This window comes from Scomber japonicus, chromosome 18, assembly GCF_027409825.1.
Source record: "Scomber japonicus isolate fScoJap1 chromosome 18, fScoJap1.pri, whole genome shotgun sequence".
Lineage (NCBI taxonomy): Eukaryota > Metazoa > Chordata > Actinopteri > Scombriformes > Scombridae > Scomber > Scomber japonicus.
Window position 1 is genome coordinate 10,875,534 of NC_070595.1, and position 25,044 is coordinate 10,900,577.

General features: G+C 41.0%; 4 protein-coding genes across 5 annotated transcripts; 3 read left to right on the top strand and 1 right to left on the bottom strand.

Annotated features, from left to right (window-relative positions):
* Positions 1–440: 440 nt before the first annotated feature.
* Positions 441–5,825, top strand: si:ch211-256m1.8 (uncharacterized). The gene is made up of 3 exons (XM_053338856.1): positions 441–884; positions 1,018–1,419; positions 1,914–5,825. The coding sequence occupies exons 1-3, from the start codon at positions 441–443 to the stop codon at positions 5,823–5,825; spliced, it is 4,758 nt and encodes a 1,585-aa protein (XP_053194831.1).
* A 3,985-nt stretch (positions 5,826–9,810) lies between these two features.
* Positions 9,811–11,408, top strand: LOC128378463 (MIEF1 upstream open reading frame protein-like). 2 transcript variants are annotated; one of them, XM_053337988.1, is made up of 2 exons: positions 9,811–9,886; positions 11,159–11,408. In XM_053337988.1, exon 2 carries the CDS (start codon positions 11,196–11,198, stop codon positions 11,406–11,408), a length of 213 nt encoding a protein of 70 aa, XP_053193963.1. In that variant the 5' UTR covers positions 9,811–9,886; positions 11,159–11,195. The 2 variants fall into 2 exon arrangements, with proteins under 2 accessions (XP_053193963.1, XP_053193964.1); XM_053337989.1 differs by having other exon boundaries at positions 9,866–9,890.
* Positions 11,409–11,816: 408 nt separating this feature from the next.
* Positions 11,817–14,775, top strand: mief1 (mitochondrial elongation factor 1). The gene is made up of 4 exons (XM_053337987.1): positions 11,817–11,963; positions 12,065–12,245; positions 12,667–12,938; positions 13,038–14,775. Exons 1-4 carry the CDS (start codon positions 11,817–11,819, stop codon positions 13,866–13,868), a joined length of 1,431 nt encoding a protein of 476 aa, XP_053193962.1. The 3' UTR covers positions 13,869–14,775.
* A 1,404-nt stretch (positions 14,776–16,179) lies between these two features.
* Positions 16,180–21,613, bottom strand: napsa (napsin A aspartic peptidase). The gene is made up of 9 exons (XM_053337990.1): positions 21,427–21,613; positions 20,898–21,051; positions 20,228–20,351; positions 19,856–19,974; positions 19,488–19,687; positions 19,236–19,358; positions 18,347–18,491; positions 18,166–18,264; positions 16,180–17,513 (listed from the first exon to the last, which is right to left on the bottom strand). Exons 1-9 carry the CDS (start codon positions 21,492–21,494, stop codon positions 17,352–17,354), a joined length of 1,194 nt encoding a protein of 397 aa, XP_053193965.1. The 5' UTR covers positions 21,495–21,613; the 3' UTR covers positions 16,180–17,351.
* Positions 21,614–25,044: the final 3,431 nt, after the last annotated feature.

Genomic DNA, 25,044 nt, shown 5'->3' on the forward strand with positions numbered 1-25,044 from the left:
TGCATATTTTTAGACAGTGTCTCCTCCAAAGCATTCATAGTGTTGTTTCAGGTTGACCACTTGACAAGCAGTTCTGATGAAGTATATATTCGCAACTTTAGCATAGCTATACTGATGACCTTTAGGAAGTATGAGGTTGGGCATATCAGTCTTGTCATGTTTTTATTTGTGTGCTACATATATTAACTATTAGGAGAGCTAATCTCAAATGAATGTGGTTTCCTGTGAAGCTGCACTGTGTTTAAGCTGTTTATTAAGGCTGTTAACAAAAGTACATGTATACCTATATGTATATGTAAAAACATACATCTTATTTTTGCTGTGTGTCTAATGCTGTTGTGACACACAGTCCCACACATAATACCTGACTTCACCATTCATTCTTCCTCTCTTTTCTTTCTTTTTTTCCTTCTCTTTCAAGCCTCTGTCATTTTAACAGGATGAATCTTCAAGACTACCCTGTTCCAGAGTTGGATGTCACCTTGCAAGAGGTGGGCCGTGTCCTACAGCTCACCTTAAGTCCCAATCTTTACCCCGAGTTCAAAAGCACGCTGGAACAGCAGAAGGAGTTCCTTCAAGAGGCCCAGCAGAAATTAACAACCAGTGCTGCAGGCCAAGAGAATTGGGTGACAGAGCAGTTCAAGAGAAGTCTGTTATCTTGTTTCGACCCCCTGCCTACTTCCACAGCCCTCCCTGTTGTACTTCTTCCGTCCAAATCAAAGAAATGTACCCAGCTGGGGAGGGCAGCCGCTCTGCTCTGGGCAGCAGCAAAGCTGTACAGTGAGCCCTTGTTATTGGAAGGTGATGTGCCAATGGAGCGCACACAGCAGTCTGAGGTATTCGCTGCCAGCCGGATTCCTGGCAGGAATCGAGATGAAATAAAGGTGAGATTACTGGTAGAAGTAGGGAGAAAATTTTAAACTTTCTATTTTTGGCAGTAAACTAAAATGTGTTAGGTTGAATCTTCAATTCGTTTATTTCCCTGTATCGTGAGCCATTTCTAATCTTTGTCTCCAGGTCTACACAGAGAGCCTTCATGCCATCATCACCTGTGCTGCAGGAGTGTTCCCTGTTGACATACTGTGGCGTCCAAGCACTGGTGGGCCAGTTTCTGCTCGATCATTTGTTGACATCTACAACCATTTGGCTAAGGTGGTAGATCAACCCAGTGCAGAAAAACAGAATGATCCCTCAGTCATTTGCAGTCTCTCAGCTCTGGAGCGCAAAACCTGGGCTGCCATCAGGGAAGAGATCCTGGGGAAAGGAGGAGCAGAAGCAGCATCACTGGGGCTGATGGAGAGTGCCGTGCTGGCACTATGTCTGGAAGACCACAATGCACCCTCTGAACTGTCTGATGTCCTCAATGCAGTGAGACTGGGAGGGGGAGGAGACAGTCCGTGTCTGAGATACTATGATAAGGTATTGGATAGTATCTGGATAAAGATTTTTAAAAAGCTGCAGATTAGATGGAGAATATTTGACATTGGTTCAATTGGCATATAACATACATGTCAGGCTCTGTGTTTAGCATCTTTTCCACATTGCCATTGCATCTAATTCTGAGGTCAAATAAGGCAAACCACATTATGACATGATTTATACCATGATTTAAATAAACATTGTAATGTTCTATATGACAGAGTAGTTACACTCTCAGAGCATAGCTGAGTTAATTAGATTTACATTAACAAACACATCTTGAGCTGCAATTTTTCATTGGCCCATCAAAAAGTAGTCGGTTCATTGCCACTCAGGAAACCTAGTCTAAATGAGGACATTAAGAAAACCAGCTAGTGACATTGGCATAATATGTGCATAACATTTTCAACATTAACAGAAAAATAATCCACTTATAAGTTTTATTTTCAGTGGACTAAAAGCACACCAATTGTTGTTTTTCTATTTTTTGACAGGTGGTGAATCTGGTGGTGTTCAAGGACAGCACAGCTGGGATGGTGTTTGAGCACAGTGCTGTGGATGGGATGGTGGCAGGGCTTGTGACTGAGCATGTGTATCATCTGTCTGAGACAGCCGACTTAAACCTTGTCCATACTGACACAGAAAATGTGAACGGGTCTGTCAAAGTGAACATTGCTAATGCTAATTCTATTTTCCCAACTCCCTTAACATTACCCTTGCAAGGGGTGAATATCCCCAAGCCAAGCCCTGACTTGAAAGTGACAAATCCAGTTCTCACTTTTGATGTGTCTTCCTATCCTGATGTCTTTTCTACTCTCAGAGGGCAGAGAGGCCTTTATGATGCTTGGATCAACTTCTCTTTGCAGCTTTCCCTGATGCAAACTCTTGGGGAATCTGCTGTCAATCACATACTTGTCACACCAACCCATATGCGCCACTATAAACATGGCCGTTGTGATCCTACATACTCACTCACCATGCAGTCACGCAAGTTAGTAGGTGCCTTGGCATCCTGCATTAGCCCAAACAAGACAATGCAATACACTACTGACCTCCTACGCTTGTTCCATGTTGCATTTTTGGAACACAAAAGCCTCATCAAAAACACCAAAAGTGGTCACGGTGTTGGTCCCCACCTAGCTGCCCTGCGTCGATCTTTGCCATCTGACAATCCATTGAAGAAGTTTCTGGACCCCTTTGGATGTCCATCTGTGTACCTCACAGGTACAGATCTGAAGGAGGGTGTGGAGTGTGGAGTAGGAAATGTTTATGCCCAAGACCAGCTGGCTATAACCTACCTGGGCAAGAGAGACAAGGTTCGCATTGTGCTTAATGGCAAAGGGAGCTTTGCTCTGACACTGGAGAAGCTTCAAGAAAACTTGAAGGTAAACCTGAAGTTAGTGATGCTTCTAGCTGTCAGATATGCCATTGCATGCCAAATGGGAGCCTTGGAGTGTCTACTCAAACAGGGTCAAACTGAGAAAATGAATGGAGAGATATACCAGTGCGCAGGGAGCCTAAACAACCACAAAACTACTTCTGAACCTACCACAGGAATGAGCCCAGACCATACTCTGGTGATTCACGGTGGTGCTGGAGAGGAGATGATGCTGAACCCCCATGTGATTGGGGTTATTGAGTTTGCTCTGCAGACAGCCTTAACCCTTGGATCTCAAGTACTTCAACAAGGTGGCAGGAGTTTGGATGCAGTTCAGAGGTCAGTGGAAGCTCTGGAAGACTGCTTCCTGTTCAATGCAGGCAAAGGCTCAGTATTCAACAAAGATGGCAAAAATGAAATGGAAGCAACCATTGTAGATGGCAATTCACTGAGGTCAGGATCTGTTGCTTGTGTGCAAAGTGTGAAGAACCCAATAAAAGCAGCCAGATGTGTCATGGAGAAAAGTTCTCATTCACTCATTGTGGGAGATGGGGCTGAGGAGTTTCTGCAAGGGTTGGAGGAGAAGGGGAAGCCTGTTGGGCCTGAGTATTTCTACACTGATATACGTCACAGAGAGTTGAATGCAAAACTCAGTGCTGGAAATATCTCAAAAAACAATCACCCTCAGACAGTTGGAGCTGTGGCCTTAGATCGTTGGCATGGATTGGCTGCTGCATCATCCACTGGCGGGTTAGTAGGAAAGCTGAAAGGGCGAGTTGGGGATACAGCAGTTGTGGGGGCAGGAATATATGCTGATGACATGTTAGCTATTAGCTGCTCTGGAGATGGAGATGTGTTCCTGAGGCACACAGTTGCAGAGAAAATAGCCAGCCTCTACCATCACAAAGGCTATAGTCTTAGGCAGGCATGTAGAGAAGTGATGACTGAAAATCTGGAAGGGGTTTGTGCAGGAATCATTGCTGTGGACACTAAAGGTGATGCCATCATTGAAACAAATGCTGGTGTGATGTTTGTGGCCTCAATGATAAGTGGCATTTCAAGAGTGGAGGTCTTAAGGCCCTTAAAGAGCTTCTCTGATGTGATCTGGGAAACAGATGAGCTGGTTGCCTACCTCGATCCAAGCCCTTGGATCCCTGGGTCAACCATCTTGACTCGAAAAACTTTAAGTGGGGTAAGCAGCATCTTCCAGTTAGCTGCACCTGATTATGTGGCCATGCTACAAGGAGCAAAAGCGGTGTCAAGTTTGCTATGTGAGCAACTGGGAGTGCAGCGCTGTGCCTTGGTTTTCAATCCAAGCCCAGATCAGCCAGCACAAATCAGAGTGCTCCCACTTCATGGTTTAGAGTCAAAGTGGCAGCCCCATCTTGCCAGTGAAGAGGAATTTCACACTTACGACCCCGGCTACTGCACCTCAAAAAGTGGCCCACGCTGGGATGATGAAGCACTGACCCAGGTTCAAGCCAAGATCAGAAACGGACTGCCAACATCAAATGCACCTTCTTGCTTTGACTTTTTTGGTGACCCTTCTGATGAAAACCTGTTCAGTCGTATTGTACGTGGAGATCAGCAGCAGTGGAGAGTGTGGGAAGACAACGAGCATGTTGCCTTCCTAACACCGTACCCAAACACTCCAGGGCTAACTGTTGTGGTGCCACGCAAACCACTGCCCAGCGACATCTTCAAACTAGGAGAGTGTGACTATGAAGCACTGATCCTGGCCACTTATAAAGTTGCGCGACTACTGGAAGAAGGAATGAGAGCTCGAGCTGTTGCTCTGATCTTTGAGGGCTTTGAGATTGACTACGCTCATGTCAAGCTGATCCCTTTGTTACCTTCACCAGATGGCATTAAGACTGCCAAACCACAACCAGAATGTTTCCAAAGCTACCCAGGATATGTGTCATCACTGAGTGGCCCAGCTGCTGACCCTGAGACTCTCAAAAAGATCCACACAAAAATCACCCAGTGCAGGCCTCCACACTCATGGGAAGACCCTCAGTCCCACTCCACACTTGCCATCAAGAGCCAATGGTACCGCAACTTGTTCCAGATTCAAAACACTCTTTTCCACAGCACAGTGGAATATTTCCACAGTTCCTGCCGGTACTCCTACGCTCTCACTCCCCTCACCACAGACACCATCTCCTCACCAATGGGCCTGGGATCTGACTCCGAGCCAGTTTCTGTTAACCTGCTGGGCCAGGACATCTACCTGGCTGATTCAATGCAGTTTGTTCTTGAATATTTCCTTCGCTTTCAGGAGAACCTTCCAGGAACCTACTATATATCGCCCAGCTTTAGAGGGGAAGATCCTGATGCCACACATTTGAACCAGTTCTACCACGTGGAGTGTGAACTGTTGGGTGACATGGACAATGCCATTTCCATAGCAGAGGGATACCTGGCTCACCTCACCAAGTCCATGTTGAAGAAACACAGCGATATAATCCTCAACACTGCTGGGACCCTGACACACGTCAAAGCCATGCTGAGTAAACTGGATGGAAGAACCCCACTACCAAGAGTCACTCTAGACCAGGCCATTCCCATGATGCCCTCTGCTGACTGCTTAGAATGGGTACAAGATGGCCAGCCCCAGTTTGGCCGAAAGCTAACACGCAAAGGAGAGCGAGTGTTGATAGAGAAATATGGTGGTGCAGTTTGGCTGACTGAGATGGACCATCTAGGAGTTCCCTTTTACCAAGCATATGTGGAGGGCACTGGGCGATGCAAAGCCAAAGCATCTGACCTTCTGCTGGGGCTGGGTGAAACTGTGGGTCTTGGTGAACGTCATTCCACCCCTGAGATGGTACAGGAGGCTCTCAAACACCATGCAGTGCCAGAGCAGCCCTACAAGTGGTACCTAAACATCCGCCAGGTGAAACCACTCCTCACCAGTGGATGGGGTATGGGAACAGAGCGCTACCTGTGTTGGCTGCTTCAGCATGATGACATCAGAGATATCCACATCATTCCTAGGATGAAAGGAATGAAGTACATGCCCTGATCATCAGTACTCTGACTCTCTGAGTTTTTCCAGTCCTTAGATGTGATGTTATTTGTAATAACAGGGCCAAAGAGGATTGCACATTATGGATTTTAACCATAAAAGATGAAATTTCCTGCAGCCTAAGTCCCAACTTACCCTGTCACCCCTCAAAGGACAATATCTCTGAAAATTGAGTTTTTTTAGCAGTGCCTCACAAGCTGAGGGCATCATTGCAGGAAAAAAAAGAAGTTAATTTTGAGGCTACAGGAGGTAACTTATTAGTTTAACTTTAAATGTTAACATATTACACTAAGAGTTGATTGTTTTCTTAGGGACAAAGCTACAGCATCTGTAACTGCTAGGTGAAATGACAAGGATAGTGCAAGTGCAACCTGAATTGTGTCAGTATCTTCATGTGCTGGTGTAAGACTGGGTTATAGCTTATTCAGACTATGTAATGACAGCATAAAGAAACACATATGTTAAAGTACTAATTCTTCGCCATAAGCAAATTCTGTCTTTTGGTCTATAATATAATGATTTGTTTTATTTCTCTCTTATTGTCTTTTTATGTGCATAATTTTTGTGATCATGTACCATTTCTTTTTTGATTAAGTAATAATGTTTTTATTTAACCTTTAAACAGATAACAGACACCAAATAAATAGATCTGAAATCTGATCTGGATGGATTACTGAAAAGGCCAATGGGCCCTGCTCCTTGGCACAGCGACAAATATCACAAAGCTAAAATTTGTGTGTAAATGTAGAAATTTAATTTGAGATATTAAATTACATCACAGTGTGACATTGGTAATGAAATTTAATGCTGTCTTTATTCACCAGATGTGTCAGACAACAAGCTAATTTTACATGGTAGATAATCTATTTACAATGACAACAGAACAGACTGGCCCAATCTTTGTCTACTAGTTATACTACAACAACTTATCAGTGAGTCATTTTAGCATACCTAAGCATAATCATAAAATGACTGAACCCTGCATTGATATGATGAACGCAAAGTCAGTTGATATGATGTCCAGATCATAAATATTTCATGATGCAACTTAAAAGATGACAATTTTGATGTTTTCATAAAGGACATAATTTGCATACCAACATATTGTTCTTTGCCAATTTGTTCCAGTAATTAGGAATAGCAGTTGGGAATGTTGAGTGCAAGAATAGTGTGCATGTATACAAGTGTTCATCTTTATGGTTTGCGCACACTTACATATACACATAGCCCAGGCACTCTCACAGACAAATGTGTGCACACACATGCAAATCCAAGTACATACAGACAAATCCATACAGAACCTTGGAGAGTGGGTTTAAATATATTAAGTGAAATGTATCATTGAAAATATGACCATCTTCCACCCAAACACACCTGGCAAAGGCCTCCATTGCATTTCAAATTCAATGTCAACAAGAAGTCTGTTTCCAATATTCTATTCAAAGTTTATCAAGACAATTTTTATGAATAGACTCCAAAGACAGAAAGTCCAGCAGTATGCACACTAAAGGCCTGTCTGATCTGTGATTTGCACATGTCCATTTGATACAAAATGGATATCATGAGGGCCAACACTGCAAATAAATTGATTTGCTATTACTATTAAAGGATAGGTACACATTTCCAAGTCCATCTCAAAACAATGGCCTGATGCCAATGTGAACGCTGAAACTGTTTATGCTGTTTATGTCCCTCTTCCTGATACAATGTAAGTGATGGGGGAAAACATTGACAAAAATAAATACCAAAGTTTATCTGGCACTAGTATGAAGCTTCAAAAATCTGAGTATATCAAGTCAAGTGTATATCCATTAAAGTTGCAGTCTTTTTAGTATAAAATGACCTCTATTTGAATGGCCAGTATGAATAGGAGGAATTATTTAATCAAGAAAACCCTGTTTCAATGTTCGTTTGTGTTTGTTTTAAGACACACTTAAAAAATATTGAACTCATCCTTTAATGTACATGCACTGGAGTATTCTGTCAGGAAATATTGAATTAGGCTTATCAGACTATTCCAGCATGGTGGCATTCAATTCACTGTGTATGGTGTGCACAATTATACTACATGTCTTTTATCCTGTAAATCATTTACATAATTGACACATTGACGCTACAGTACTACATTGTACTGCATTAAGTAATTCAAACAGAAACTACATAATATGACACAATGACACAATCTGACAGCATTTTTATGGTTAAAATGAATGAGTTTAAAAAGCTCACTTGTGTATCTCTGGTAATCTACTATAATGATCTTGTGTTGATCAGTTGTATCTGACATTTCATGGGAATCACAAGTAACATTTGGAGATGAGAAATGATTTTGTACATGGAATGATCTCTTTCTTAAAGGTCTACAATAAAACACCTTAAATAATGTCAGAGGGGTTCACAAGACCTAAGATTATTACTACATAAGCTCACTCAGGCCTGTAATTCTAATTTGACATTTCCCACTTATATTATTATTATTTTATCTTGATTCATAGCAAAAACTAGAAGTGAAATATTTTTACACTTTGCCTATGAGGTGGCTATTTAGTTCTCAACATAGGACTAATAATGAGTAGGGAGCAGTTAATGAGAGAATGATTTCTGAAACATCACTATCCTTTCAAGATGATCTATAGGTCTGTGATTAAGAATGATCAATACATTTTATTTACAGTGCTGATGAGGCTAAAGCCTCTGTAACTAAGTAGTAATTTGGGATCATTTCTGTTTTAAGAGACTTCTAAACATCATTAGAAAAGTTGTTGCTACCAGTAACTTTCCTAAATTTACTCTTTTCAATCACCTTTAATATACATGTGTATGTATAGTCTGATTGAAGATTTAATTCTCTCTGGATGTCTGTGTGCATCTTCCTGAACATTGTTCTTGGAAATGTGTCTTTCCAAGTCAAGGGTCTCCTATTTATGATCTTTGGTATTCACAGGACATTGTGTTGATGGTCTGGTGAGTGAGAAGTCTGTAAGTCTCTCTGACGTATTGATGGCCAGCATTCCTCAGAGGTTGAAGAATGAGCTGTCCTGTTGAAGGTTTATACCGTCAGCATTTGGGACTTTCCACTTTTCACTTCTCCAATATAATGAAAAAAAAAGGAAATACTATATGACTTCAAGTTTTTATAAAGGTTGGTAATTTTTTAATGACTCCAAATACAGAGATTTATATTTATATAAATATATATTTATATATTATATGTTATTATATATATTATTATATATCAGATACAGAAAAAAGACTTTCCCTGTCAAATTTGAATTGTGTACTAGATGTTTGTGTGTAAAAATGCAGTGTTCTTGATGAAAAATTATGTGAAAGTAAAATATAATCTCCAACCTTATAACCTTATGGTTATAGACTGACTACAAACTGATATATGTCCAGTAATTAGTTAGTTAAGGAGGATTATTTAGTAAAAACAAACAAACAAACAAAACAAAAAAACCCTAATCATTTAACTATATTTCAAATGTAAAAACAGACAAAAGAAAAACAAAACAGCATACACACATACACAGACACACAAACACACACACGCTTCTTATAGATGACACTACTGCATATTAAATATAGCCTGTACATATTTAACTATAGCTACATCTACCAGAACTACTTTTGCACATGTTATTTTTTAATTTAAAAAACAAACAAACAAATGTTGTACTGTTTACAATGCATATAATGTATATAGATTGAATTTAATTTACTTGAGTTATTTTGTTTGTATTACTCTTATTTTCTCATCTGTTGTTTCCTGCACTGCTGTAACATGCGAATTTCCCCTCAGGATATCAGTTAAATCTTATATTTCTTTCGGACTGACATTCACATCTGGCAGATAAGTATAACAACAATAGAATAACAACAATAAAATAAGCTTAAAGTGTCATAATAAATGAAATACAAAACAACCCATCATAACCCGGATGCACTACATGAGTAGTCAACTATCTGCTTCCGGTTGTGGCTAGCGAGTCTGACCCCGGCTTGAGGAGGGCTGTTCCTCTGACAGAAGATAAAATCCTTGGTCTAGTTTCTGCAGCGTAGGTTGGCCTGTGTTTTCTTGGCTGTGTGTGCTTGTTGTTCTGCTTCTCCACTGTCCTCTGCGTGTTTTTATCACTGTGTCTTGTCAGTAAGGTTGGCTAAAGGTAAGGTCAGCGCCTGCCGAGCCCAACAGCTAGTAAAGCGTGAGAAGCTAACACAAGCTAGTCAAGAGATGTGTGACTTTCCGTCGAACCAGCCATTTTCTAAAGACTCATTCACCTCGTTAGCTTACTGTGCCTATATTTTATTATATGTCGTGACAATGGACACATAACAGTCGATGTAGACAGTGAGTGGTTTAAGTTGTCACATTTGCAGGGTTGTAAGCTAACTTGCAGCCTGTACGAGCTGAAACTGCAGCGACGCGTTTATGTAAGGAGTGTTAACCATTTCTGCCATGATGCTACAGATAAACAGCAGGTTTAATAGCGTTTGGTTTTAAAGTGATGTGCTCTTAAATGTTAATTAAACGTTTTAGTCCTATTGGCTTACTAAGCAAAGATAGTTAAGCTCAACGTGTTGACAGAAGAACTGAGATAACTGTTGACATCCATAGTCAATACTGCCATTAGATGTTACTTCATGATGACTGTAGACTAAAAGTGAAGGACAGGTTGCTAAAACCGACGATATCTTGCATAACATAGCTTTTTAAGTGCAAAGCATGATCTAATGATATCGTAATCTCTTAAATATTCAACTGTATTGACTTGTATGATGCTATGTTATACATTATTAGGGCTGGGACTAAAGGTAATTGTTATTATTGAGTAATCTGTTGATGACTTTCTTGTTCAATTGTTTCTGTAAAACCTCAAAAAACTATGAAAAAGCTCCATCCTAAAGCCCAATATGACACCTTGAAATATCTTGTCTGACCAATAGTCCAAAAAATATTAAGTTCATTGTAACCCAGAATCCCATTGACCCAGAAATGCAACAAATTCTTAAGTTTGAAAACCTGGAACCATGCTTTAATGTTTCTCTATTAATTACTTATTAAAATAGTTGTCCGTTCATTTTACTGTTAATTGTTTAATCACTTAATCAACTTATTGTTGCAGCTCTACACATGATCCTCCACCCCTTCCCCATCCATTGATACCCACTGAACCACTGTCATCGTTAATTTTTAGCTTTAGTGCGTCACTGATCTTCAGGGTATTGCCATTGCGTCACCCTGAGTCATCCAGTTCCCCAAAACTCATACAACTGCATTATCTGTAAATTTCAGTTCCTTCATCACATAACTTCTGCTTTCCTCTACCCAGGTGCTAGGGTGTCCCCCCTCTCCATGTGTGGTCCCTAATGGGCGGCTGGTCTCGCAGTGCCGTGCTGGAGCTGTACCGGGCGCTGCTCCGTGCAGGGCGTCACCTTCAGTACACCGACCGTAATTACTACCGTCACGCCGTGGCTCGCGAGTTTCGCCGCTGCCAAGCCCTGACGGTAGCTGAAGATAAGGAGGACGCACTGAAGAGGGGCCAGTTCTTCCTCAACAGCCGATTGGGCGGTCTTATGTAGGGGGAAGGGGTTACAGGTCATCTGGAGGTGGGATAACGGTCATCTGGAGGTGTATCTCCCAGGTGGGTTAACAATTAAGACAATACCTAGTCAATTGTGAACATTTTTACACCTGGGATGTTCTTTGTGGGGGATTGTGGCCAACTTAGATTTGAAGGATTGTGCAAAGATTGCAGGTCATGTGGCTGGTCATTGAATTTCCAGCCACTGTTATCAGATCAGTGCTGATTGAGAGGTTGAGGTGATGTCACAGCTGTGTGTGTGTGACATTGCTAAACTTGAGAATCTGGTTATCAGCATATGTATTTTGTAGCCTCTGAGTGAAGATACAGAACAAAGACAATGTATTTTTCTGCCAGTGTAGAACTATGTCTGACTTTCTTTACCTCGTCTGTTTTCAGCAGCAGGATGGCAGGGGTAAATGGAGACCGTAAAGGGAAGAAAGATGACAATGGGATCGGCACAGCCATCGACTTCATGCTTTCCAATGCCAAGCTTGTGCTGGGAGTGGGAGGAGCAGCTATGCTTGGGATTGCAACGCTGGCTGTCAAAAGAGTAAGTGTGACAGTATTTATCCCCATACCCTTCACTCTCACGTGCGATTAAAGGCTAAGTATCCATACCAGAACCTACAATGTGCACACTTTGTTGTACAGATGTACGACCGTGCCATAAGTGCTCCTACTAGCCCCACCAAGATGGAACAGACAGGAAAGAGGAGCTGGGAGGAGCCCACCTGGATGGGTTCATCACCTCGGGTACTGAATCATGACATGAAGTCCACAGTTAGCAGGTCGCTGCAGTCTCTGCCTACCTCCTCGCATGCTTTTGAACCAGGTGAGGAAAACCAATTACAAAATTTATGTTATGCTAAATTAGTTCTACGTTATGGTTTCAAGTGTCTCATGTTACATTGACCAGCCATATTTTTGGTTTAGACTTTACAGTCTGCTGTTGTTTCTCAAGTTGTTTATCTGTTGACAGACAGCCTATTTGGAGGATTCTTGATCTTCCTTTACAGTGGGTGCTGTCTCTCTTGAGCGCTGTAGTTAGTCAACAACTGTTTTAATATCACTGGTCTCTCACACCTTCAATTAGACTTGTAGATTACATTAAGTTAGTTTTTAGATGACCCTCTTTAGATCATTTGCAACTTTTACCCACTGCCTCCCCTTTCTCTGAAATGGTGAAGAAGAAGAACTCTTAGCATTAAACATAACTGCATTTTTTAACTTTCATTTGCTCACAATCTCTTCAGACTGTCTGCGGAGGGTCGTGGGTCGAGCTGCTATGGGAGGCAGTGGAGCCACACAGTCAGACCTTCTGCGGGCCCGGATGCGTCTGTCCCTGCAGGAACATCTGTGGGAGTTCTACCAGAATAATGTGGACATCCCTACTGAGGAGCAGGCTACGGCCAGGAGGGCAGCGCTGGACATTTGTGCTGAGCTCAGGGTGTTCCTTCATGCCAAACTGCCCGACATGCCGCTCAGAGAGATGTACCTGAGTGGCAGTCTGTATGATGACCTGCAGGTAAGAGGTTACACATATTTTGTCCTTCCTTATTAGATGTAGGAGTTTAAGTTTATTCAAACAAGTTTTTTTTTTCCTCCCCTTTCTTCCTCATCCTAGGTGGTGACAGCAGACCACGCCCAGCTGATGGTGCCTCTAATCTTGGAGAAGAACCTGTGGTCGTCCATCCCTGGGGAGGACACCATCATGAACGTCCCAGGTTTCTGGCTGGTCCGCAGGGAGAACTTGGAATATTTCCCACGGAACAGCAGCTACTGGGACCGCTGCATGGTCGGAGGTTACCTCTCCCCTAAATCAGTCCTCGATGTCTTTGACAAGCTTGTCAACTCTATCAACTGGCCAGCTATAGGGAGCGTCCTTGACTATGTCATCCGTCCTGTGGTTCCCTCAGAAACGCTGACCCTGGAGGTGCAGTACGAGACGAACCGGAAGCTGCATGTGGACTTTCTACCATTACTAGTGATGGAGGATGGGACCTCGCTAATCGCCAAACCACATCGGCTTGCTGCGGAGCGCCATGAAAACTTGTGGCGGCAGAGCTTCCGTGTGGCGGAGACGGCGCGGCTCAGGGCCTTGGATCAAGAGGACGGAGGCTGCCGATGCGCCTGCCTGAAGGTGGCAAAGGCCATGTGCAAGCTCAACCCTGCCCTTAACCGGCTCAACGCCAGCCAGCTCACCAACGCCATCCTGCTGCTGAGCGAAAAAGAAGGCGACTGGACCCAGGAAGCGCTGGCTGACCGCTTCCTTCAGCTGCTACGAGCACTAGTGGGGCATCTAGAGGCTGGGAAGCTGCCCTGCGCCCTCAGCCCCAAAGTTAATTTATTCTGTGAGTTGACTGAACATGAAGTGGACGAGCTCGGGTACACGCTCTACTGTGCACTCTCAGATCCTGAGGGGCTTCTGAGAACTGCTGTGGAAGCTAATCCCTGACAACTTAATACATGAACTGTCAAAGAAAAGTCAACTACTGTTTTTGTGGTCAATGGTGACCTGTAACCATAACGATGCTCAAAAATAAACAACAACAAAAAAAGAAACAAGAAAAAAGATCAGCTGCATGGAATCATCCTCTCTTCTGAAACACAAAACACATGCTCTCTACATTCTTAAATGCCTCTTCACAAACATCTGTGAGAACATCTGTGAGAACATGTGCAGTAGCAGTTGACTCTTGATATATAAACTGTATGTGATGTGAGGTGTGATCATCCAAATATCCAGTTTTAATCTCAGATAAAAATGAAGGCCAGTTTGAGTTCATGGCTCTCGCTAAAGCCATTGTATTAATGAAGTTAAGAGTCAGAATGCTGTTATGATCAAATGAATTAGGATGGAGGGATTAAAATGGGAAGATTGAGATGCAGTATGTGCCTCTGCATTATATTTGATCTCTTTTAAAACTAGTCGGACTGTTTTATAGGAGGACAGATTAAGGTAACCGTGGTTACGTCGTTGACTCTGTTGTGAGATGGGTCCATGCCCCTGTGCCGAGAGACGATGTAATGTTGATTGTGTGTATGCAAACCCATAAGCTAATAAATTGTTGACAAATTGATAAGCCTGAATGACTCAACATTCTTGAGTTAAAGAAACAAGCCAACGATCTTTAATAGAGTTCAATTTTTATTTTGAATCAAGATTTTCTAAGAAAAACTTCATTAATACAGTGGCTGCGTTCAAGATAAAAGCTTTACATGTTTCCGGAGACAATGTGAAAACAAACATTAGGCTGTGTGTGTTGCTGAGTGTTTGCTGCTTGCATGTGTTAGCTACCAAATCAAGGTGAATATACACTCGTTGATGTCTGCTTAATATTTCTAATTCCATGCCATTCAGCCAAGAACATTTAAATACCTACCATTTGTGGAAATAAGCATTTTCCAATTTCTTGCTCATTCATTAAGTTTGAACAAAAATTACAGCAGCGTCATCTTGTCATACAACAATTTTGGCCTTGAGAAAATATTTCCTTGTGACTGGACGTTAATCTGTGTGATACAGACATGCTCTTTGTTTGCTCTTATGAAAAGGAGGTTTCTCCTCCAGGCCCACATCTCTGTCTTTGCTACACAGGTCTGCTGCACTTTATTAACCAATTATTATTGTCTTGTACAACCTCCATCACGGGTTAGTTTTCACTGTTAACACTGAAATCTTTTTTTGGCACTAGATTTGCAACAAACGCTGGTCAAAAGTGAAGCAGTTTGTGTTGTCTGCTGGTTTTGGCTTGTTACTGGTCATCATATCAATGATATTAAATCTTGGCGTACAGCAGTATAACTTTGTCTTAAGTATAATTCAGATTCTCTTTACTCTAGATGATAACCTTCAAAGATAAGCAGTTTTCAGTATGGGTTGCATACACTAGCTGGTGCTGAGTGGGTCCATCTTTGTAGCAAGAGAGTACTTTTAGCTGGATTATAGTTTTTCAGCTACTGTCTCTCTGCAATGTCAGAATAACCAACAGCACACTGCTGTGAACGTGGTCGGTACAAGCAGGTTTTGTGTGTTTGTCATTTAGTGTATTAGTCTCAGTATTAACTTGGGAATCAGCCTCAAGCCTGATTTCATTAGAGCACGGAGCCTGTTACCTTTGTACTACCTTTATGTGTATATCTGTGTGCACGCCTGTGCACGAGTTGAGTCCCTGATTAACCTAGAGGTGCAGATCTGGTCCGGTGTGTCTTGGGTAGGTAGCCAGACATGGATTAGTGCAGTAATAGACCATGTTGCACAGGACATGTTAGTGGTCAGCTCTGGCAATGAATCTTTACTAACACGAGACCAGGCTGCTTGTGCCTGTCAGGTCTGCTTGTATAATAATAGATTACAGGTGCTATTCTCTTCTAGATCGTGATTGGATCAAGGGGGTCAAAGATTTTCCGTTATAACAGCAGCTTTGATAGTCAATATTTCTGGTGTTAGCCTAGCATACAATGCAGCTTTACATCCCAGAGTTACGTCAGTGGTGGACTGACGACAATACAGAAGCTGCCAGACTGTCAAGTTGAGTTTATTATGTATCTCTGTAAATCACTATTCAAAATATGTTGTGCAAAATAATCACATTGCTGCTTTTTGTTCTCACTTTTAGCCTTAGAATGGAGAAATGCAGTGATAAGGAGCAAGTGTCCCCATAGTCCTCAGCCCAGTTTGAGTAGTGTACAGTACAGAGGGGTTTGGGTTATTAATAGTTCTGTTGTGCATCCAGTTAAATAATCATCCATATAATAAAAGGAGAAACAGGTAATATTTTTGTATTTATTGTACATTTGTAACCAAAAAGAGATTTATTTATTTGCAATGATTCAACATGTAAAGTACCACTTGTTGTGCTTCATTAAGTGCTTTGTTCTGGATGTACAGGTAGAACATTAATCCGCAGTGAGTCTTAATAGAGTCTTTCTTTGCAGACCTAGTTGATGCTACAAATGACTGCTGTGTGAAGTGAGGGGAGTCACTGTGCCACATTTGTAATGTTATTGTAAAACAAAACCCAAAGTAGATCACTACCTCTACCTTGTGGAGTTCATACTAGCCATATGCTGTGTTGCATGCTGTGTATTTTGCCCCCAAGCAGCTTTTTTTTTCTTATCATCTTTTTTTTTTTTTTTTAAGTTTGGCTCTGGAGCTGAACGCTGCAGCACTTTGTATACTTCATTAAATGTTTCAAATTACTTTCTGTACAGTTGTCATAGCTTACTTGAAAGAGAAAACAAAACATCTAATAAATCTCACAATTCTGATTTCACTCTCTGAGGCAGATTACACTTCAGTAAACCCATCAACCTTTTGACAATCAAAATCTTTATTGTATCACATAACATTGCCATTTTAAAAAAAAAACCATCCTGAGATCAATGTAAAGTGTAAATGTAGCTCTAATGATATTAATAGATATTAGAAACTTAAAATGTGGTCCAGATGCTAGAAATGAAAGGTTACAATCAAAATTTGAGGTGCATTTGTTCCCCAAAAGTCACAAAATTACAAACATTATTATTGGGTGTATAAATAGATAAATGCATAGTTCTGATTGTACACTATCATATAAAACATGTAATTTTAAAGCTCAAAAAATCATAAGCAGCTTCACAGAAGTGCAAAAAACTGAAGCTGTCCCTTTGTTTAATGGCAGAGCACATTAGCATGACTTTCTCAATGTGTGATAACGACTATTAAATGTAGAAATTATACTTGAGAAACTTTCCAGTGAACCAGTTTCTCATGTATATTGTCAACAGATATGATACATGAAGGTGGAAATCCAGACCGTAGAGTTACCTATAATAACTAAGATGTATTTCACTGCAGCAAATCAAATGATGCAAAATTAACAAACATTTGCTTTGCGTGGAGTGATTTTTAAAAGTCAAGAAGTGCAACCAATATCATACAAACGGTCTTCAGTGACTACTTGGAAGGGGCAAAACCCACACGGTCGGCATTCCTATCGAATACAGTGTAGTACTTCCCGATGAATACATCTCCCAGGATCCACAGGGGTCCTGCAGGAGGCGGGATATCCATGGCCATGAAGCCTGACAGACAGATGGATACACCCATCTGAGACTCCTGCAATAGATGAGAAAGCAAAAGCAAAACAATATCAGACATTTGGGTTAACACTTTTTTTTTTCTTTTCTTAGGTATGGCCATATAAACAAAACCCTGACCGATACAGGATGTTTGACACAGGTACTGATACTGAAATTAAAAAAAAAAGTTTAATATTTTAACAAACAATCTTGATGCAGATCGAATAGATATGTTTTTCGTGACCTTTGCCACCAAGATACCCACCATGCACAACATTTTACAGAAAATGAACTTGTCAATACTTTCTGATGATGTTAAAATGACATAATGGTGAGACTGTTTCTCAGTTACCTCAGACCTTCTTTGGCACTTCTGCATTGCAATTTCTTGTTACTTGTTGGTCAACATCAAGTATACACTGATACAATAAATCTGCCCACATTCTGTTAATCTAATATGTACACTGAAAGCATTATTGATCCATAATTGTTCAGTAATGAATGATGGACAAAGTTTGACAAAGCTAATATGAGCAGCAGTGTATAATGTACATCATCATTAGGCCATCCGATCATTTTAAAACTTTCACATTTGATGATCCTTGAAAGAAAGGTCCACTTTAAAATGTTTAAATATTGGTTAAAAGCAATGAAGAAATGAGTCATCCTTGTGACATTAGTGTCTCTACCTTCATCACATAATCCTCTCCAGTCAGGTTAAGCATCTTCCCTCCAATGTTGAAGGAGATGACAGGGAGAGATGGGATCTTCTTACAGTCAATCATGTACTACAGAGGGGAGAGGAGAATATACTGAAATACTTTCTTAAAACTTAAGTGAGCTTTGTCAAGATACATGCATCTGCTCTACCTCTCCCATCAGCAGGGGCAGAGCTCCGATGGCCTTCTGCAGTGCTCTGACTTCCTCCTTAGGACCCACAATTAGGGACGTTCCTGTGTCAACGATCGCCTGGCAACCTGCTTTGCAGAGAGTTAGCTGGTTGCCAACTGTAAGTCTGTGGGGACAGGTTAGACAGGGAGCAGTAGGGTGAGGCAAAGAGAAACAAGAGTCCTCAGTTCACTTTATCACAGGGCAGGTCAGCAGGAAACATGGTGCACCTGTTCAGAAATGCATCATCATGTTACTGTAATTGCATTGACTATATATAAATATGGATATTGTCTCTCCACTTCCTGCTGCTATGTAAAAGTGAAGCCAAAATATCTTCCTTGTGTTATTTCATGTGGAGCCAGTCAGCATGGTAGAGTCAGATGGTGGGATGACAACCTGCGGGACACGCCCCCTTAGCCATCCCACCGTCTGACGAGTTTGAAAGCGACTGTCACAGCTGTCACTCAGGACACCAAAATTGTTAAATAACTGATTAAAAACAAATTCACCAGAAAAATAAGCAGATGCATTAACATTAACACGATGCCTAAGATGACTTAAAGTCCGGCTCATTTCCCATTCACTAACATGGAGGGGGCAGAACTTATAACCTACGCTGCAGCCACCAGGGAGCGATCGACATGTTTCACCTACACTTTTGGGGAGCTGTTATAATGTCCATGCTTATGTACAGTCAAAGCAGTAATGCAGAACTTAAAATTTAAAAAGGGTACAAAATGAAGACCTTTGCTTGCATATTTACCCACTTCTTTGAGGTGAAATCCTAATAAATTTGTCAATAAAGTCTAGTTCAGTGTGTACATGTACTTTCATGGGTCTCATGTGCCACACAGGGTTCATTCCTCACCCGTCCATCTTAATCTGCCAGTAGGCCTTGCGTGTAACATTGACATAGTGCAGGTCTCCAGTGTAGTACTGGGGATCTGTCCCACCCAGCATCAGCTCCCCTCCTACAGCTGCTTTCGGGTCTCTGATAGAAAAGGTGGAGAAAAAGATAATTCCGTGAGTTACCAAAGTACAGTACAGAGGACAGTGATCCCACGGCTGGCTTAACAGAATTATATTTGTATTATTTGTACCTCTTCCATCAGAAACCAACCTGTTTATGTAGAAAGAGAAGATGTTCTGGGGCAGCAGCTTGGCAGCCATGGCCATGTCAAAAACTGGTGTGACTTTAGCTACTGATATAGAGGGGTAGGCCATACCCAAGACCCCATCGAACCGAGCAACGGCGAATGTGATGCCAGGTTGCTTCACCGCTTCAGCAAACTGCTGGCTAGGCACAGGCAGGCTGGCCACCTACAAGAACAGGGCAAAGGAGGTGGAGCGAGAAGTCAACACAAACAGAAAAAGTCTTCTAATGAAATGATAGGAATGGCATGACCCTCAAAATTGTGGAATGCAGTTGAACAAAAGTGGCTATGTGACAGAGTGAGCGAGGGAATGTGAGAGTGATTTCAAACTCACAGAGACAGTGTCTTCGCTGATGAAGCCAGACAAGCTGCCTCTGCCATACTGGATGGAGAACTTTGTGCCATTCTGAACATATGTGCTTGACTTCTTTGAGTTGTAACGTCGATGCACCCCTGATGAAAATGTATAGATGTCATTAACTGCATGAATGCTCACCTCCCTGTGGTTAAAAACAGCCCCCGGATCTAGCAAAATGATTGCATGCACACTTCAGTTAACAAAGTCATATGGAAAAATCAAGAAGTGTGAGATATTTTAGTCATTGCTGTATGAGAAGTACAGCAAGTATGTTCCAGGAAACTGTACACAAATTCAAACACTGTATAAACATGCTGAAGGCATCAGTTCCCCAAAAAGCAAACTCACAGCAGGCCACATCGAAGAAGGAGCAGTGAATGGAAGGGACCCAGAGGTTGGAGGAGCCAGTGTCAAACAGCACAGTGAAGTTCTGTGGTGGGGTGCCAATACTGATCGCTCCATAGTACTGAGCCTGTGGAGACAATCAGAACAAAGATTTTATATTTAATATAATATAATGTTCACAGCAGATGTTTGAAACGTTAGCAGTAAATTACAGGTGTAACTAACAACCTTCTCTGTCTCATTTACCTATTAGGACACACACCACTATGTGTCCACAGCATTCCCACATCCATGTGAACTAAACTAGTTTGCATTCAGGAGCAGATGTAGAGCGATTTCTTATTGCTGGTTCTGTCTCATCATTCCTCAAAGTTATTTGAAATAAGAATCAAAATATAAGATGGTAAAAAAATAACCCATGATGTCAAACCTATGCCAAAGTCTAATATTTACCTAACCCAATGCTCAAATATTGGGCTTTGGAACGTGACTTGCAGTACTTTGTGTGATTACAAAACTCTTGAATTATGCTGCCATAGTGGAGCAGTGTGTTGACATTTTACCCATCTGGAACTGTGAGGAACTAGCCCCCTCCGATAAGGATGTAATAAGGTCACTGTGAGGGTATTGAGTAGACTATAGGTCATACATATGGACTGTGTGGCATACATACATCCATGAAGTTGGTGAGTCTCTCTACAGGCACGCTGGGGGAGGGAGCGCTGTCTGGTGCGCCACTAGTCTTCGCCAAAGCCCGAAGTTGCTCCACAGTCATCCCATTATCGCTCATCAGGCGGCGTAGGCTTCTCGTTTTATGAAGGGGAACTCTGCAACATCATATTGGATTATAAACATCACGACCACAACTATGCGCGCGTGGTTGATGCACGCGCGCAAAACAGCAGCTTCCTGATACAGAGCTGTCGGATTGTCATGTTAATGTTGAAGCTGTACAAAGTGTACTGTTATCGGTAAACATTTTGAATTGCACCGGTGTTATTAAATAAATTCGCACATTAATTGGATACAGGTGGAGCTAATTAACCATGTCGGAGAACAGAATAAGGAAGTTAACACACACACATACGCCTAGTTATCTGCTTTCAATTATGCCTTTCAGTTCCCACAAGTTAAAAGACTGCCTGACATTAAATATTAGAACAAATTAGTTGGTAAAACATTAGCTGACAGACGATATTTACCTTATAATGGCAGCGCTTTGTGCTACCAGCAGCGCCCCGAGGATATAAATTATCTTCAGTCGTGTCATTTCTGTCCTCGGAGAAAAACAAAAAAGATACTTCTGAAGTGTTTCCGATAGTAACGGGCGACCAAACGCATACCACTATTCAACTGACGCAGGTAGTTGAAGTTAAAGTGCCTCGGCAATGTCCGTACTCACTCGGTTTCCCCCGCTGTGGACGCCTCCGATTGGAGGAAAATAATCAGTCAAGTGCTCCTATTGGTAGAAGCCAATAGCCATCATCGAGCTTTCAAAAGCAGTGCACTGGGTGTCTGAAGGATCACGAGTTGTGATGTGAAAGTACAATAATAAAAAAAAAGATAGGGCACATACTAGCACGCTATGTAAATGTTTGCAAACCCAGCTGAGAAAACCTTTGTCATAATAGAAAAGATAGTTTGAATAGTTGTTTTTAGTTATGCGTCTGTGGTTTTGGCCTGTGTGTTAAAAGTTTGCACAGTTGGTTAAGAAATGATTGCATTGCATAGAAGCAAGATGAAAGAACCCTAACCCTAACCCATTCCACTTGATGTTGATATACAGTTGTCCATCCATATGAACATTGACGAAGACCCCTTCATAATGCACTAAAAATATGTCCATGTTTTGTGCAAAAATGTATTCAAAAGTTAATCTGAAGATAATACGATGCTTCAGTCATTTGAGTTTGAGTAGATGTCTTCCACAGTGACAGTCAGTTTCAATAAAAAGTTCCTCGTTATTTCTCAACAGACAGTGTTTTCCTGTTCTGCTGCAGTAGGAAGATCGTAACAAAAAGAGGGAACTTGACCCTAAAAAGACAGTCACATTGAAAGATAATGACTTGATTTGATTAATCAGGAAGAGTGAAGCTTCATATTAGTTTCAACTCAACTTAAATCCATTTTTGAACAAGAGGGAGGACAGTAGATTTTCTTTACCCCAATTACTGGCAGTGAAAGTGCATTATGAAGACGATGTTTCAATGATCAGTATGAACATAAGGACTGATTAGAGCAAGAAAAACGTGTGTAAGTGTTCATTTGGGCACTTGAATATTGATTTAAGACAGGCCTGAAAAAATGTGAATATATCCTTTTATATTATAGTTGCATATCAGCTGGGCCTTGAAAGAAACAGAACATTTAAAAATGGTTGACATAACAGAGGCCATGGTTTCCTTATCTTAAATCCTTCGTCAAGCTCTAAAAATACCCACCTCCTATAATACAGCTACTAGCATCCCTTTCTGGTAAATACCTTTCTCCATGATGCTGGACTGTAACAGAGGGTTTCTATTAAAAAAGGAGGTATCTGCAATCTCAAAGTGAGATAACCCTGATGACATCACAAGGGTTATTTTTTCAGACTTAACAAAGGTTCTGCATGACGAACTTCCACCTGCTCTCCTTAATTCCTTGTTTCCTCTCTGCCACCCACTATTGAAATAAAGGCATCAAACAAAATCACCTTTGAAATAAGACACTATAAATCTTGGGCTGGTATTACTTTCTCAAGTCTTCTGTAGAATAACAAAGTGAGAATTTAAAGCTAAGTCATCCAAGTCACCTTGCGACAAACTGCTTCTTCCGAACCATGACGAAGCATGAAGGCAGTCGCAGGTGAGATTACAAAACAGACACTCACCTGGCCTGTTGATCAAGTTTCCGAGAAGTACACCCTAACACGTGGAAAACACCTTTTTACACACACAAAAACCACAAAAAGAAAAGAGTCCCCACAATGAAAACCACAAAACTTAAGAGTTGAAACTTTTACTCAATTAGGGTGATGTTCAGGCTGTTTTTTGTCATGTAAATGTTAAGTATCGGGTAAGTTTCAAGGTAATTAATGCAACTGGATGAAAAGTCCTCCTATGTGATAAAAACACCCTTATGTATGTATGTATGTGTGTGTGTGTGTGTTTGTGTATTTCCCCTAAATTGACCATGTTGACATATTTTTTCCTGTGTAAGTATATATTGCAAAACAAAACAGAAGATCCACCCACATATTTTTTCCCCTTTGTTGTGACGTTACAAGTAAATCACATACCTTTAGGTGTATTTAGGGAGAGAGAGAGAGAGAGAAGAGTGAGAGAGAACAAAACCAGACAGGGAGGAGCAGACACCTGTGGCATCCTGGCTCAACAGGAGTACAGGCCAGGAGTGCGTGCATCAGATATATTATTAGCCATTTCTTATATCGGAACCAAAGATAAAACCTAATACTCACATACAGTGGACTAAACTGAAGCATGACGGTAAGAATAAACTCTTTCCATATAAATTACTCAAATATATCTGCTAGAAAAGAGTTGGGTCTTGAACTAACTTGTGTTTCTGGTTTTACTAGTGTGGCAAAATTAAACAAATTCACTAAATAGATGACTGACTACAGTTTAATTGGACACTCCAGTAACAATTACTTTATTTGAAATGCTTAAATATCTGGCAATCATCCTCCAACAAATGTCCATGTATTGTTCTCATACAATGTTTCAGCCTATACTTGAGTGTGCACTTATGATATAAACACAATTTGTGTCTAATACAAACATGCAGGACAACACTGAGAGGTTCAGTATAATTATTGTAGGTGTTTTTATCAGTTGATGCATGTGTGTGGTAAGAGTTTTGTAAGCAATGCTGATCTCTCCTCAACTGGTTTCACATTCAATTATCTCAATACATGTCAGTTATATTTCTGTTTTGCTTGAAAAACAGGGCTTGGATTTAATCATTTAATTGCATGTTGCAACAGTAAATTGTCCTCCAACAGTCCATGAAAAGAGCAGACATGCATTAGTCTACTCCCTAGAAAGTCATTTTCTTACTGCAGCATGTCTGGTTATAAATATGGCCGGTAGTGCACATTTTAAATATTTTATGCTTTAGTTTTGCATCTCCCTGGCTTTATAGAAAAGTTTAAACTAAAGATAATTGCACTTTTCATTATCTGAAGTAAACTGGAATACAAACCGGTAAAGCATTTGGGCTTCTATAGTTGTATTTAAGTGTATGAGTCAACCATAATAGTTTAATAGTGAGCCAATGTGCAAAATACCAGGACCCTGAAACTGAAGCAGCCAAATGCAGTTCAGCCATTGTTAATTAGTCACATGTGCTTTTCCTACTATGTCAAAAAGTCTCAAGTAAAAAAGGTCTAGTTGGTGTGTTATGTTTTTGACACATGGTGCTAAACTTGTACATGATTCACAAATTTGCACATTCAATACCATTCAACACACAGAAAGGAGGAATCAGGGGGCTGTAAACATGATTAGCACAAAATTAAGGACATACAGTATGTGGTGATTATTTGTGAGCTGTGGAGGGGTCAGACATACATCAGATTTTATGAATGATAACATACACGTGTCCACTATACCCCTGCATTCATGTCTTGAGATTACAATGATTACGGGAACCGAACTGTCAGTAAGACAAAAACAAAACCTGAAATGTTCTAGGTAGATCACAGATAAGAAGGTTTCTGGTAACATGTCTAACAAAATGATAAACAATGTGAATAGTACAAAATATATTAGAGAAAATTATTATTATGATTATGGGAATAGTGGTTCATTTGTGTCACT